The sequence below is a fragment of the Talpa occidentalis genome, unplaced genomic scaffold (genome assembly GCF_014898055.3).
Source record: "Talpa occidentalis isolate TD23 unplaced genomic scaffold, MPIMG_talOcc4v2.1 talOcc4.7, whole genome shotgun sequence".
NCBI lineage: Eukaryota > Metazoa > Chordata > Mammalia > Eulipotyphla > Talpidae > Talpa > Talpa occidentalis.
Genome location: NW_023605083.1, coordinates 61,067,263 through 61,081,087, shown reverse-complemented (window position 1 = coordinate 61,081,087; position 13,825 = coordinate 61,067,263). Strand labels below are relative to the sequence as shown.

The 13,825-nt window shown below is 39.8% G+C and overlaps 1 protein-coding gene across 1 annotated transcript in view; it reads left to right on the top strand.

Moving 5' to 3' along the window:
- The window catches only part of CTNNAL1 (catenin alpha like 1), a 61,817-nt gene that overhangs the window by 40,247 nt on the left and 7,745 nt on the right, over window positions 1-13,825 (top strand). Inside the window, exons 12-15 of the mRNA XM_037494214.1 lie at window positions 5,063-5,100; window positions 7,759-7,809; window positions 7,902-8,056; window positions 10,171-10,219. Coding sequence (XP_037350111.1) covers window positions 5,063-5,100; window positions 7,759-7,809; window positions 7,902-8,056; window positions 10,171-10,219 — 293 coding nt within the window. The remainder of the gene's footprint in view (window positions 1-5,062; window positions 5,101-7,758; window positions 7,810-7,901; window positions 8,057-10,170; window positions 10,220-13,825) is intronic.

Below are 13,825 nucleotides of genomic sequence, written 5' to 3'. Positions count from 1 at the left end.
TAGCAACTGGCAGTTATGGCAGTTGTGTTTTCCATTATACTGTGTGTTTTATTATTTATTTTCATATGTTTATGTTTATATATATTTTTCCCTTTGAATGACTTTTGTTAGCGTCAAGCTTGCTTGTTTTTTTTTAAAAATAAAATGTCATTTAAAGTCATAATAACATCAACTTATGTATTTTTATTGAATATGAACACTTAAACAGTCCATATTTTTGGGAATATTTAGGATAAATACTGATTTGCTTTAAAATCTGGGAATGGTATACTTTATAGATATAATATCATTTAAAATATCATAAATGTTTACTGTACTTTTACCTTTAATGATCTTTGTGATAGTTAATGTGAATGAGATATCATTTTGATGCTTTGATGAGATTTTTATAGTTACATGGATTTTGATATGAAGCAAGTTTCATATATAAAAGAGAAAGTGTTACAGTTGATCCACTTAGGAATTGTTTAGGAAATTTGGAGGGCAGTGGTGTGGTGTGGTGTGGTGAAGGACACCTGGCCTGGGTCTCCAGGGCATCTGCAAGCCCACTACTTCCTTAACCGATTTCAGCCAAGCCCTCCCCCTCTGGGCCTGGGTGTTCTCTTCTCATTGGTGACGACCTTAGGTTGAGTGATCTCAGAGGTTCCTGCCAGCTCTGAAAGTTGTTGGGAATGCTGCCCAAAGTCAGTGAGTGCTCTGAATGCTGGGCGTGGAGGCTCCCCTAGGTGGGCATCCATCAACCTGCCTCTCTTTAATATTATCTTCCATTTTTGTTTGTTTTTAATCAGGTGTCACCAGTTCATGAAAGTAAGAGGTTGCAGGGGGTGGGTAGGAGTGGCAGAGGGTGGCCCTCTGTTTTTCTGGCATGTGATCCAACTCCATCCATATGTAAAAAGTGTGTTGTAGAGCACCCCACTAATAGATACAGCCATTCCAAAAAGAGTATGGCTCTTAACCGACCGGCCAGCAGGTTCTCCCCTTCTCTCTGGCAGCATTCAACTTGGTACAGGTTTCTCTCATACTGTTTTCAATGCATCCTTGTTTTCATTCATATGAACTTGGGGCTTGGCTGAGTCATCATTGTTTAAGCTCCTTCTGTGTCCATGGCCAGCAATTTCAATGTTATCTGCCCCTGGAAAGGAAACTGAAGTCCTCTTTGTTCTAGTCTCTTTGACATGGGGTTCTGATTCTTCTTCATCTGTGTATCTGGGGTCCTTGAAGTTTCTAAGCCAGGCTGTTCTTGGTCTATCTTTTTCATTCCTAGAAAATAAAGGATTATAATCTCATGTATTATAATCTCATGTCCAGGGACAAAATGGGATAGAAGTCCAAGGTCAGGCTCTGAAACCAGACTATGGCCTCTCCCACTTCCTAATTAATCTTGCTGTCCTTCAGCTTTCATATCAGCAAACTGGCGGTAACAATGACATAACTACTTCATGGGAAGTGGGGGTGAAGATTAAATAAAATAAATAAATTTAAATAAGTTCCCACAAATACCCTTTTCCTCAACATCATTGTCTTCCCTACTATTACCTTACACTAAAGCTAAATCACTGAAGTGAAAACATGGGGCCCATTCCCTTCCCCTTTCCCCGCCAGACCTCAGCCTTTCCTGCTTCTTCCTTCTCTCCCATCTCCTTTCCCTTGCTCCTTGTTTTGGTACCAGCCTGTCTGGCGCTTTGGTAGAAGACCGAGCCCATGTCCTGTCCCCACGGAAGAGCTCCTGCCCTTGCTTCTCTGTGCAGATGAAGCTCCGCTGATGTCATGGGGAATCGCCACCCTCTGAAGGCTTTCTCTCACAGCACAGCTGGTGCAGCATGATCCAGTGCTCCCTTTTTTCTGTCTCTGAGATTCTTCTTTCTCCCATCAAAATTAGCCTCTTTAAAAAACAGCTTGGGAAGTTCAGTGAAAAATAAAACCACAGGCTCCTCAGGTCTGTGGGGGTCAATGTGATCGTTCAGAGACACCTAACCATAAAGGTACAACCATAAAATAACAATAGCTTCCACCTCTGATGCCACTTAACTGTAGGCCAGCTACTTTGACAAGTTCCTTGTACCCATCATCTCATTAGCCCTCTCAGTAACCCTGTGAAGCAGGTATTCTGTGCACATTTTATTTCCAGAAACATGAAGCTTAAAATAATTGTCCCCAGGGTGTGCCTGTGAGTAAATCTCACTGAGGTGTGAGTGATGCCAAAGATGAGGTTTAACCAGCCACATACCAGGGGCCACCTGTTAAACTCCATGCCAACCCTAAAGTGTTCTAGAGAGAACAGACCGACTCTGGGAACAAGACCCAGCTGTGAGTTCTGCATTTTTTTTTAATCTCCCCACACCATTCCAGAAATGATAGGCAGATCCTAATCTTAGGCAGAACACAGAACAAGCAAGTGAGCACAGGGAGACTAGACTCTTATTTTGGTCAATGCTTATTAGCTAAAGATCTGGCTGAGTAAATGACAGAAGAGATAATGAGGTAGAACAATCTATTAGTAAAGGTGATCTGGGCATATTACCTGGCTTCCTGAATTTCAGATATTTTTTTTATCTCAGTGAACAAAAATGAAATAATTTATCATGGTGTTTGCATTATAATTAGAGGTGGCAGATGTTTTGTTCTCCCTTTCTCATTGTGTGCCCTTGAGCAGGTTCCTTATCCTCTGTCCCACAGTTTCCCATCTTTCAAACAAAGAAGGTAGACTAGATCAGAGCAGGCAACATATATCATGAGTGTTACCACTCCTCTTTCCAACTCCCTCTTAGAAGTTGCTGTTTGGTGTCGGTATTTTGCTCATGCTGCTCTCACACATGGCTCCACAGTCTTTTTAGCACAGGTTTTAGCATCCACTATGGGTAGACCAGACCTGAAAGAGAAGAATACTATACTTTTTTTTTTTAAGATTTTTTTTTTTTTATTTATTTATACAAGCATTGGGTACAGTCAGAATCGCGGGAGGGTGAGAGAATTCACCAGAGCCAGAGCCGGGAGCAGAGCAGGCAGAAGAACCGAAGCACACTGCTGAGGGGAGCAGCGGGCGGCAGGAGAGGTCTGCGTGCCATGTGGGACCCTCCTCCAGTGTCCGGGGAGCAGCTGGGGATCAAACCGGCGCTGCAGAGGCTGCGGGCAGCTTTGCAACCCAGCGCTCAACCACTGCGCCACCGGGGAGGCCCAAGAATACTATACTTTTTCTGACACTACATGTCACTGGGGTTTCTTACTTTCAAGCTGAATACTAGGCAGATGATCTCTTCTTTAGCTTTAGCTAAAAATTTTTGCCTCAAAAATTAGGATGTTATAGATAGGATTTTTGAGGTTCTAAGTGACCTGAAGACTATCCTCTGTTAATCCTCTCAGAGCTAAATCAGTTACTTTTATATCAGGGCTAGGAGGCAAGGCATAGAAATAGCCTTTTCCTCAAGTTTTATTTCTCTCTCACATTTGAGATCTGAAAACCATAGTAATTTTTTCTTACAATTCTGACATTACAAAGGAATGATTTGAATCATAAAGCTATTCCCAAGTGCCATTAGCTGACTTTTAGTGACAATTCATCTTCTAGGGCAGCACTGTCCAATAGGAAAATAATGTGAAGTGTATTTAATTAAAAATGTTCTAGGAGGCATAAGAAAAATTAAAAAAGAAACAGATGAAACACATTTTGATAGCATTTTAATTTAATCCAATATATCCAAAATATTGTTTTACTTTATAATCAGTATTTTAAAAGGATTAATGAAATCTTTCATAATTTTTCCTTTGCATTATAGACTTTAAAATTCAGTATGTATTTTACACTTACACCCATATTTCAATTGAGCCTGGCCATGTTTCTGTTATGCAGCTAGTAGATTCCATATTCCACAGCACAGTGGAACAGGTGCATCCTGTTCATGTAATAGCCATTTTGTAAGAAAGAGCATGGTTTAGGGCCTCCCCGGTGGCGCAGCGGTTGAGCGCTGGGTTGCGAAGCTGCCCGCAGCCTCTGCAGCGCCGGTTCGATCCCCGGCTGCTCCGGCCACCAGAGGAGGGTCCCACATGGCGCGCAGACCTCTTCTGCGGCCCGCTGCTCCCCTCAGCAGTGTACTTCGGTCCTTCTGCCTGCTCTGCTCCCGGCTCTGGCTCTGGTGAATTCTCTCACCCTCCCGCGCTTCTGACTGTACCCAGTGCATGTATAAACGAAACAAACGAACAAACAAACAAATAAATAAATGAAACATGCCTCTATAAAAAAAAAAAAAAAAAAAAAAAAAGAAAGAGCATGGTTTAGTGCTTTTGCATTACATTTGCTTTTATTAGGTGGAACCATATGAAATTGCTGTTTTTGTATTTCAAGATGGTTGATATTAGCAACCATTTTAATTACATGATTCTACTACTTAATGTATTAAAACTGAACATATTTCCTTTCCTTGAAATCAAGAAACAATTACTGTTCAGATCTTATCTCCAGTTCTTTCCCCAGATATAACTAATTTAAAAAAAGCTTGTCATCCATTGTGACCTGACTTTATACATGAGCCAGAAGCAGGAAAGATAGAGCACAGGGGTAAAGGGGGCATTGCACATCACCTTCCTTTCCTTAGTTATTGTGCTTCCTGCTTTTTGTTAATTCCTACTTTTTACATCAGACTTGTCCTTTTCTCCTACTGGGAGAATGCATGATGAGGTTAGCTGTAAAAGTTTTGGTCTGGTGCTTGCAGAAAAAAGAAGCAAGCACTGATAACTAGTACTTATAAAAGAAGAATCTAGTTTTATTAAAGGCAGGCAGCTGCAAAAGAAGGAGTGAAGCTGGTTGTAAATACAAGTAAATGTCAGGGAGATCTCTTGCCTTTCTGCTTTTATGTTGGAGGAGGCAGTGACTGGCCAACCTTGGTGCCTGAGAGATGCAATGTTTACAGTCCTTATGTCACCATCAAATTGCAGTTTTATTTCTGAACCACATAATAAGATTAAGTTGCCAAAAATAATTATTGATAGTCCTGTTTATTTACTAATATTTAAAAAATTAAATGTGAATAATAGGAAATTTGTTTTAAGTTATATGTATTATTTGTAGGAGAGAAGTATGGCTACCTTTCACTTCCAAAGTCAATGGTAAGTAGAGTTCTTTTGTATATTTCAGAATGTTTTTTATTCAGAATTCAAATTAATGATTTTTGTTATCTATTGCTACTCATCACCCTTAAGTGGCATTTCAGAAAATGTTAGGATATTAAATGTTGATTCTTCTGAGTTATTGAGTAGTGATCTAGATATAGGCCACACTCTGATTACTTGTTTTGGGTTTGGGAAGTTGAAGGAACAAGTGACATTTTACAAATAGTAAGAAGTCATGATTTTAAGTCAGAGGTCTTTTTATTCTCCATATTAGGGGTCTAACTCAAAAGGTCATATTAGAATCATTTTGTACAGATCAAGAACTTTCACAATGCTTTCTACCTTGAAAATATGTCACATATAGGAGAAACATATAATATATTATCTGGGCATTGGTCCTCGCATCCCTCTTGGGAATGGAAATCAAAATCTGATTCTATCATGCTCAGCGAAATAAGCCAAAAAGAAAAAGAAAAATACTGGATGGTCTCACTCATAGCAGGAATCTAGAAAACTTAAATAAGGGACCAGGAAAATGAATAACTATAAGAAAGTGAAAATCAAAATCAACAAAAAACTATGAACCAGAGACACTTTTTGGGGGTGGGGGGCGGGAGGGGAGGGATTGGGGTCAGAATGGGGGGGGGTTGCAATTGTATGGGGAATATAAAAATAAAATTTATTATTTAAAAAAAAAAATCTAATTCTACTTATGTTTGAGGACTTGAAATATTTACCTTCATGAAACTGAAACTGATGCCTCTGACTGTATTTCCCAACAGTGTCCACTGGATGGCAGGCTTGATCATCTTATAAAGATGATATACTTTACAGGCAGTTCCTTTTCAGTTTCTGTTAATACTTTCATAATAATAATTTGTAAATACATTTAAAAGAACAAGATAGGATGTAAAAAATCTAAATAAAATAAGACCTCCAGGGTATTCTTTCTTAAATGTTTGGTATAGTCTAGTAGACTAAGGAAGAAGATAAAGATGGTGAGTCTTTTTTTTCTGTGTGTGATGCTACAAGGAGAAACTAGTTCCAGAAATCATTGATCATCTCTGTTTAGTTTTAATACTAAAGATGACTTCTATTTGTATGTTAGTGATGACTTCTATTTGTATGTGTGTAACTTTATAGTTCCCCTGTATATATTTTTTTCTGTCCATTACCTTCTTTTTTTTTTATAGTAAACAGCATTAGAAAATCTCAAAAAGTTTGTGTTAAATGAGCAAATACAACCAAAGGGAAAGAAAGAAAGAAAGAAAGGGAAAAGTCGAGGCTGTCTATTCTACAGTGAAACTGGTGACAGTATAGTTAGCTTGTTATAGGTAACAAGTAGTGGTAATAATAAGGAAAAGAATAAGGAGGGCCTCCCCGGTGGCTCAGTGGTTTGAGCACAGTGCTGTAAAGCTGTCTGCAGCCTCTGCAGCATGGGTTGGATTCCCAGCCGGCCAGGGAGATTCCCACATGGCACGGTAGACCTCTCCTTTCGGGCCTGCTGCTCCCCTCAGCAGTGTACTTTGGTCTGCCTGTTCTGCTCCCTACTCTGTCTCTGGTGAATCTTCTCACCCTCCCATGCCTCTGGCCCATGCCAGCTACTGTATAAATAAAAAATAAATCTATAAAAAAATTTTTTTTAAAAAAGGAAAAGAACAGGAGGTACATATAAACATCCACTGTATTGGTTGTGATCTGTATTTTAGGCTAAGCACATGAGTATGTTGCTTTATTATAATTTATACTCTACATTCATGTGTGAAGATGTACTCAATTAAAAAATTTAAAAAGGTTGACTCATGAAAACATTTTTACTTTTTTAAATTAATATTTTAAAAAAGGGCTACCCGCAACTCAGGCCCCTGCATGTCCACGAGTCCCTATAGGGGGAATCCCGCTGGATCTCAGAGTGAGGGGAATGCCCACCCTGGGTGCTGTCTCCAGATAACTTCTCGATATTGTTGTGGGTAGTGGTTTCTGTTTCTCAAGTAAATAGGCATCTGAGGACCAGCCAGGTAGCCTGACTATTGTACAATTTTTATCCTCTCCTCGAGAAGTGTATTCTTAGCTCCGAATAGCCTACATTAGAAACAAACTTGCTGTTTCAGAAGTAGGGGTCCATCAAATATGCTGGTTCAAATATTAAATCCTAAATTCTAAGTATAATCTCAGTACATTCTGGGGTACAGGATTAGGCATTGGGATGTCAATGAGACTGGGAGGCTAAAATTTACCCTCAAAGGACAAAATTGGTGAAAGGAACACAATTTCAGAGTCTTGATATTAGGAGTATATGGAAATCTACATGAAATGACTAATTTTATTTCATCATTTCATAAGAATAACTCAACAGAGCCCAGGAAGGTTTGAGAGTATAAAAACTAGAGTCTGAGAAGACTGCAAAAGTCTTTAAGTCCTTTGAGGGTACTGTTCTGCCTTCTCTGGACCCAGATTTCTAACTCTCTACCTGTTCAAAGCTAAACTTACACACTGGTGGAATATTGGCAATTACTTGTTTAATTTAACCAATTTAATATTGTTTAATTTAACCAATTTAATATAATTTAACACTGAAAGTGTTAAAAATCTTATTTCTTTGTTATGCTTTCTATGTACTGCTTTTTAAGAAATTTAATCTTTTTATTGTCACAGAAGAATAATGCAAACCTAAAATCACTAAAGACAGACAAGCCTGACTCTGAGGTAAGAACCTTTTCTTTGCAGTGGTTTCACATTCAGTCTTGCTTTTCCATCAACAATCACTAAATTGTTAGATCAAAATCTGTGTTTTATAGGAACAGGCCAAAGTAGCAAAGCTTGGACTGAAGCTGGGTCTGCTCACTTCTGATGCCAATTGCGAGATTGAGAAGTGGGAGGATCAGGAGAATGAGATTGTTCGATGTGGACGGAACATGTCCAGTGTGGCCTATTCGCTGTATTTATTCACTAGGTAAATATAGCTTTTGTTGTAAACAAAATGTGCCATGTTAATTGATTGGTGAAGGTCAGTTACAAGTGTAAAAAGACTATGGTTATAAGACTATAAGTCGTTCTTATGACAGTTAAGTGAATGCAACAAGAAGACATTTATTTCATGAGAATTTAGATTTAGAAGAGATTCTCTTTTAGGTTTGCATCCCATTCTTTGCATAATTTTGAAATGATTTTGCATTCTGCTTTTTTTTTTCATCCTGTATATCCACGTCTCTCCCAGCCAGCATTAGTAAGTTTAGAAAACAAGCCTTTGAAATCTTTTTTTTTTAAGATTTATTTTTATTTATTTATGCATAAAAGAACTGGGATGTAGGCCAGAAGTGCAGGGGGTGAGAAGATTCACCAGAGACAGATTGGGGAGCAGAACAGACAGATTTACTGAAAAACACTGCTAGGGGAACAGCAGGTGAGACAGGAGAGGTCTGCTGCTTCATATATAGGTTAGCTCCCTCACGGGATATTGAACTTAGGCCGAAGCAGTGACAGTATGATAGCAATGAGACTTAACCCCTACACTACCAGGGAGGCCCCTGCCCTTGAAATCTTTATACAAGTGATTGATTAGACGCAGATCAAAAGTAATAGTTTTCCTGGACAATTTTATAGCGCTTCCTTGGCTCTTATTTAAGGTTACCTTAGTAATTTGGGTAACTTCTTAGTAATTTATATATAACATTTTTATAAGGTTATCTTAATTTTTATAAGTTAATGATTTACATATAATTCATATTTCCTTTATTTAGGATTTAACTAGAGTTTTTTTTTTTAAGATTTATTTATTTATGCATACAAGAACTGGGGTACAGACCAGAGGTGTGGGTGGTGAGAGGATTCACCAGAGACAGAGAGGGGAACAGAACAGGCAGACTGACTGAAATACACTGCTGAGGGGAGCTGCGGGCGAGCCAGGAGAGGTCTGCTGCACCATGTGGGTTGCTCCCTGGCCGGGGATCAAACTTATGCTGCAGTGGTTGCAGATAGCTTCATAGGTTGCGTCCCAACCCCCTGTGCCACCAGGGAGGCCCTTAACTGGAGTTTTAGTTAAAAAAATTTTCAAACTACCAGAGTTTAATAGTTTTTAAAGTGTTCTTGGTTCATAATTTCATTTGATCCTCACAACAGTTCATCAAAATGGGAATAAATTCTGCATAAATTACAGTGGTTAAAGGGCAGAACCAGCAACTTGTATTTCAGATCTTCTCATTTGTACCTGGTCCACGGCTCTTCTTAATGCATTTGTAGAGTCTGAATCCTTTTTGGTAGTTTTCCATCTGATATTCCCTAATCCTGTAAGAAAGACTGGTTCAGACTTATTATCAGGGCCTCCCTGGTGGTGCAGGGGTTAAAGACAGCACTATCAAGCTACTGCCAGCCACTATAGCACAGCATGAGTTCGATCCCCAGCTGTCCAGGGAGCAACCCACATGGTGCAGCAGACCGCTCCTGTGTCTTGGGCTGCTCCCCACAGGAGTGTATTTCAGTACATCTGTCTGTTCTGCTCCCCACTCTGTCTCTGGTGAATCCTCTTACCACTCGCACCTCTGGCTCACACCCCAGTTCTTGTATGCATAAATAAATAAATCTTTTTTTTTTTAAAGATTTATTTATTTATTTATACAAGCAAGCACTGGGTACAGTCAGAATGGCAGAAGGGTGAGAGAATCCACCAGAGCCAGAAACAGAACAGGCAGATTGACGAAGTACACTGCTGAGGGGAGCAGCGGGCGCGGCAGGAGAGGTCTGCATGCCATGTGGGACCCTTGCCAGCGACCGGGGATTGAACTGGCACTGCAGAGGCTGCGGGCAGCTTTGCTGCCCAGCACTCAACCGCTGCGCCACCAGGGAGGCCCACAATAAATAAATCTTTTTTAAAAAAGACTTATTATTAGATTCACATGTTTAATTTATGAAGCAAAATCAAAAAGCTTAAAAAGGAAAATTCAGCATTCAATATTATTCCTGAGATTTTGGGATCTGTTAATACACAAAATGCTCTAGAACATTAATATTATAAAATCAATTTCAGGTGGTAACTTTTTCTTACCTCCTTAATAATTCATTTTCTTTTAGGGGAGAGGGGCCACTGAAAACTTCCCAGGATTTAATTCATCAACTAGAGGTATGTTTTATTTCCATTTTATGCTACTTTAATCTGGGCTAAAAGTGGGTGATGACTGGTTCTCTAAATGACTTACTGTATCCTGTTGTATGCTTAGCTGTGCACACACAGTGTACTGTAGAGCGATACACAAGTGCACAAGCAGAGGACCGGCAGTAGCATTCTGTGCAGCTTTTTTGGTTATCTTGTTGGAAAAAAGTTAACCACTGTCGGAACAAAGTAGAATGAGCTTTGAGAGTCAATGGATGTAATCATGGTTTTGGTTTTCCTGGCCAGGTGAAACCAATTCATTATTGACTTGGGATGAATGATATTGACTGCATGGCCCACAAGAGAGCAGCTGTCCTATGCTTGAGGCCACGAGAGTCCTGAGTGTACGCGCCCTTCTTTTCTTCCGCATCCCTGATGATTCAGGGCATCCAGGGAGAGACAGCTTTGCTGAGAGCTCCCACCGTGCGCTCCTGTGTGTGCCTCCTGATCCATGCCGAGCCCACTGCCTAGTCCAGTGCATGTCCACGTAGGCCTACTTCTAATCGCCCCCAGCTAGAGGCTTTAGATGGCCGGTGGACGGCTGCACTCCTTCCTTGTGTTCCCTCAGTCTCACATCAGTGTTTGCCACTCGTAGAACCAAGAGCATCTCAGATTGGACATCTGACATTTCTGCCATTTTGCCACCTCACGTGATTTCCTTTGGCATTCCCAGCTGCCCCCATGTGTTTTCCCAAAGAATGCTGAGCCTCTTTGGGAGGGGTTTCAGCTTGAGAGGACAATTGTCCACAGTATCAGCAGTATCAGAAGAATTACAGAACATCTTTCTTTTGGATTTTTTTGTAAAGTTGACTATAAATGAGCTATTTGCCTTAAAACACTTGAACTAAATTCCAGATTCATTCCTTTCCATATGGTCTGTGTCCATTCAAAGTCACACCACACCATAGAGATAATTCATTGCAGAAGACCCACTCCTCACCTTCTTTCTGTGTGAGATTATTCACTAAACCAAAGTCTGGAGAATTGTCTGTGAACTGGATGAGCACAGAGAGTCAATGGATGTTTACTGAGTTTGTCCTGTGTGTCAGACCCTGGGAATAAGAGCCCTGTGGAGAAAAGTGAACAAAACCAAGCCCTCGCTCCCATGGGGCTTACATTCTAGTGGGAAGAGTTAGGCCACAAAAAGTTAAGTGTATAATGTGCATAATGTCCCTTCCTAGATAAGGGAGGGGCAGGCTAGCCACAGGGGTGGTCAGAAAAGATCTCTTTATAAGGAGGTAATAATTGAGTAGGGATATTAATGAAGTGAACAGGATGTATATCTGAGGGTGGAATATTTTAGGCAAAGTAAGTGCAAAGGCTCTAAGTTTTCGGGATAGGCTGGGGGGTATCTGGGGAACAATAAGGAGGCAGGTTGGGATGGAATGGAGTGACCCAGAAGGAAAGTGGTAAGGTAGGGCCTCTCTGTGGTTCTGTGATGACCTTTGTTCTTTTTCAACTATGATAGAAACCCCAGTGAGTGTTTGGAGGCACAGTGGCATGATCCAACTTATGTTATATAGGTTTTTGGCTGCCACTTTGGGTAAGTGGCAGTGCTACTTTCTGAGATAGGGGACACTGAGGGAAAATGCTAGATTTAAAAGGTAGAAATCAAGCGTTTTGTTTTGTTCAAGTGGATCTGCAAAATTGCTGTCACAATAGTTCAGAAATGGAGAGAGAGATTTGGGAGTTGTCATCTTTAAGGTAGTCTGAAATAGATCTTATATCTCGACCCCACTGGATTTGTAGGCTAGAGGAAAGATAAGATGTGTAAAATACAAAGTGGTAATATGGAATGGTGTAGAACATATGGGTAAGTAAGTCAATTCATTTGGTTAGAATCTAGATGCAAAACTTACTCTTTTTATTTTATTTTTTTTTTTTTAATAAATTTTATTGTTATATTCCCCATACAATTGCCGCCCCCCATTCTGACCCCAATCCCTCCCCTCCCGCCCCCGCCCCTAAAAGTGTCTCTGGTTCATAGTTTTTTGTTGATTTTGATTTTCACTTTCTTATAGTTTTTCATTTTCCTGGTCCATTATTTAAGTTTTCTAGATTCCTGCTATGAGTGAGACCATCCGGTATTTTTCTTTTTCTTTTTGGCTTATTTCGCTGAGCATGATCCCTTCCAGCGCCATCCATGTTGCAGCAAATTGCATGTGTTTATCTTTTTTGAATGCTGAGTAATATTCCATGGTATATATGTACCACATCTTCTTGATCCAGTCATCTATTTTTGGGCATTTGGGTTGTTTCCAAAGCTTAGCTATTGTAAACAGTGCTGCTATAAACATAGGGGTGCAGGTGTTCTTTGGAATTGATGTTTCTGTGTCCTTTGGGTAAATACCTAGGAGTGGAATTGCTGGGTCATATGGAAGCTCTATGTTTAGTAGGTCCAGAAATCTCCACACAGCTTTCCACAGTGGTTGGACCAGTTTGCACTCCCACCAACAGTGCAGAAGAGTTCCTTTTTCTCCACACCCTCGCCAACATTTGTTGTTGCTAGTTTTTTAATATGTGCCATTCTCACTGGTGTAAGATGGTATCTCATGGTAGTTTTGATTTGCATTTCCCTGATGACAAGTGATGTTGAACATTTTTTCATATGCCTGTTGGCCATTTGCATTTCCTCTTCAGAGAAGTTTCTTTTAAGCTCTTCTGCCCATTTTTTGACTGGATTATTTTCTTTGTTGTTGTTGAGTCTCATCAGCTCTTTGCAGATTTTTGTGATCAGTCCTTTATCATTAGTGTTGGGTGCAAAAATGTTCTCCCAGTTGGTGGGGTTTCTCTTTGTTTTTGTTATTGTCTCTTTTGCTGTGCAAAAGCTCTTTAATTTGATATAGTCCCAGCTGTTTATCTTTGCCTTCACTATCACTGCTTTGGGTGATGTGTCTGTAAAGATGTCTTTGATGTGCAAATCACGTAGTGTTTCGCCTATATTTCCTTCTATATATTTTATGGTTTCAGGTCTTATGTCTAGTTCTTTAATCCATTTTGAGTTGATTTTTGTGTATGGTGTGAGGTGGTGGTCAAGCTTCATTCTTTTGCATGTAGCGACCCAGTTTTCCCAGCACCATTTATTGAACAAACTTTCTTTGCTCCAATGCATAGTCTTTGCTCCTTTGTCAAAGATTAGTTGACCATAAATCTGTGGGTTTATTTCTGGATTTTCTATTCGATTCCATTGGTCTGTATGTCTGTTCTTGTTCCAATACCATGCAGTTTTGATGATTATGGCTTTGTAGTATAGTTTGAAGTCTGGGAGTCTGATGCCTCCATTCCCTTCTTTTTTTTTCAGGAGAGCTTTGGCTATTCGGGGTTTTTTGTGATTCCATATGAATTTCATCAATAATTTTTCTATTTCTTTGAAGAATGACATTGAAATTTTGATTGGAATAGCATTGAATCTGTATATTGCTTTTGGAAGGATGGCCATTTTAATAATGTTTATTCTTCCAATCCATGAGCAGGGGATGTCTCTCCATTTCTTTGTGTCTTCTTCTATTTCTTTTAACAGTGTTTTATAGTTTTCTTTGTATAGGTCCTTTACCTCTTTTGTTAGATTTATTCCCA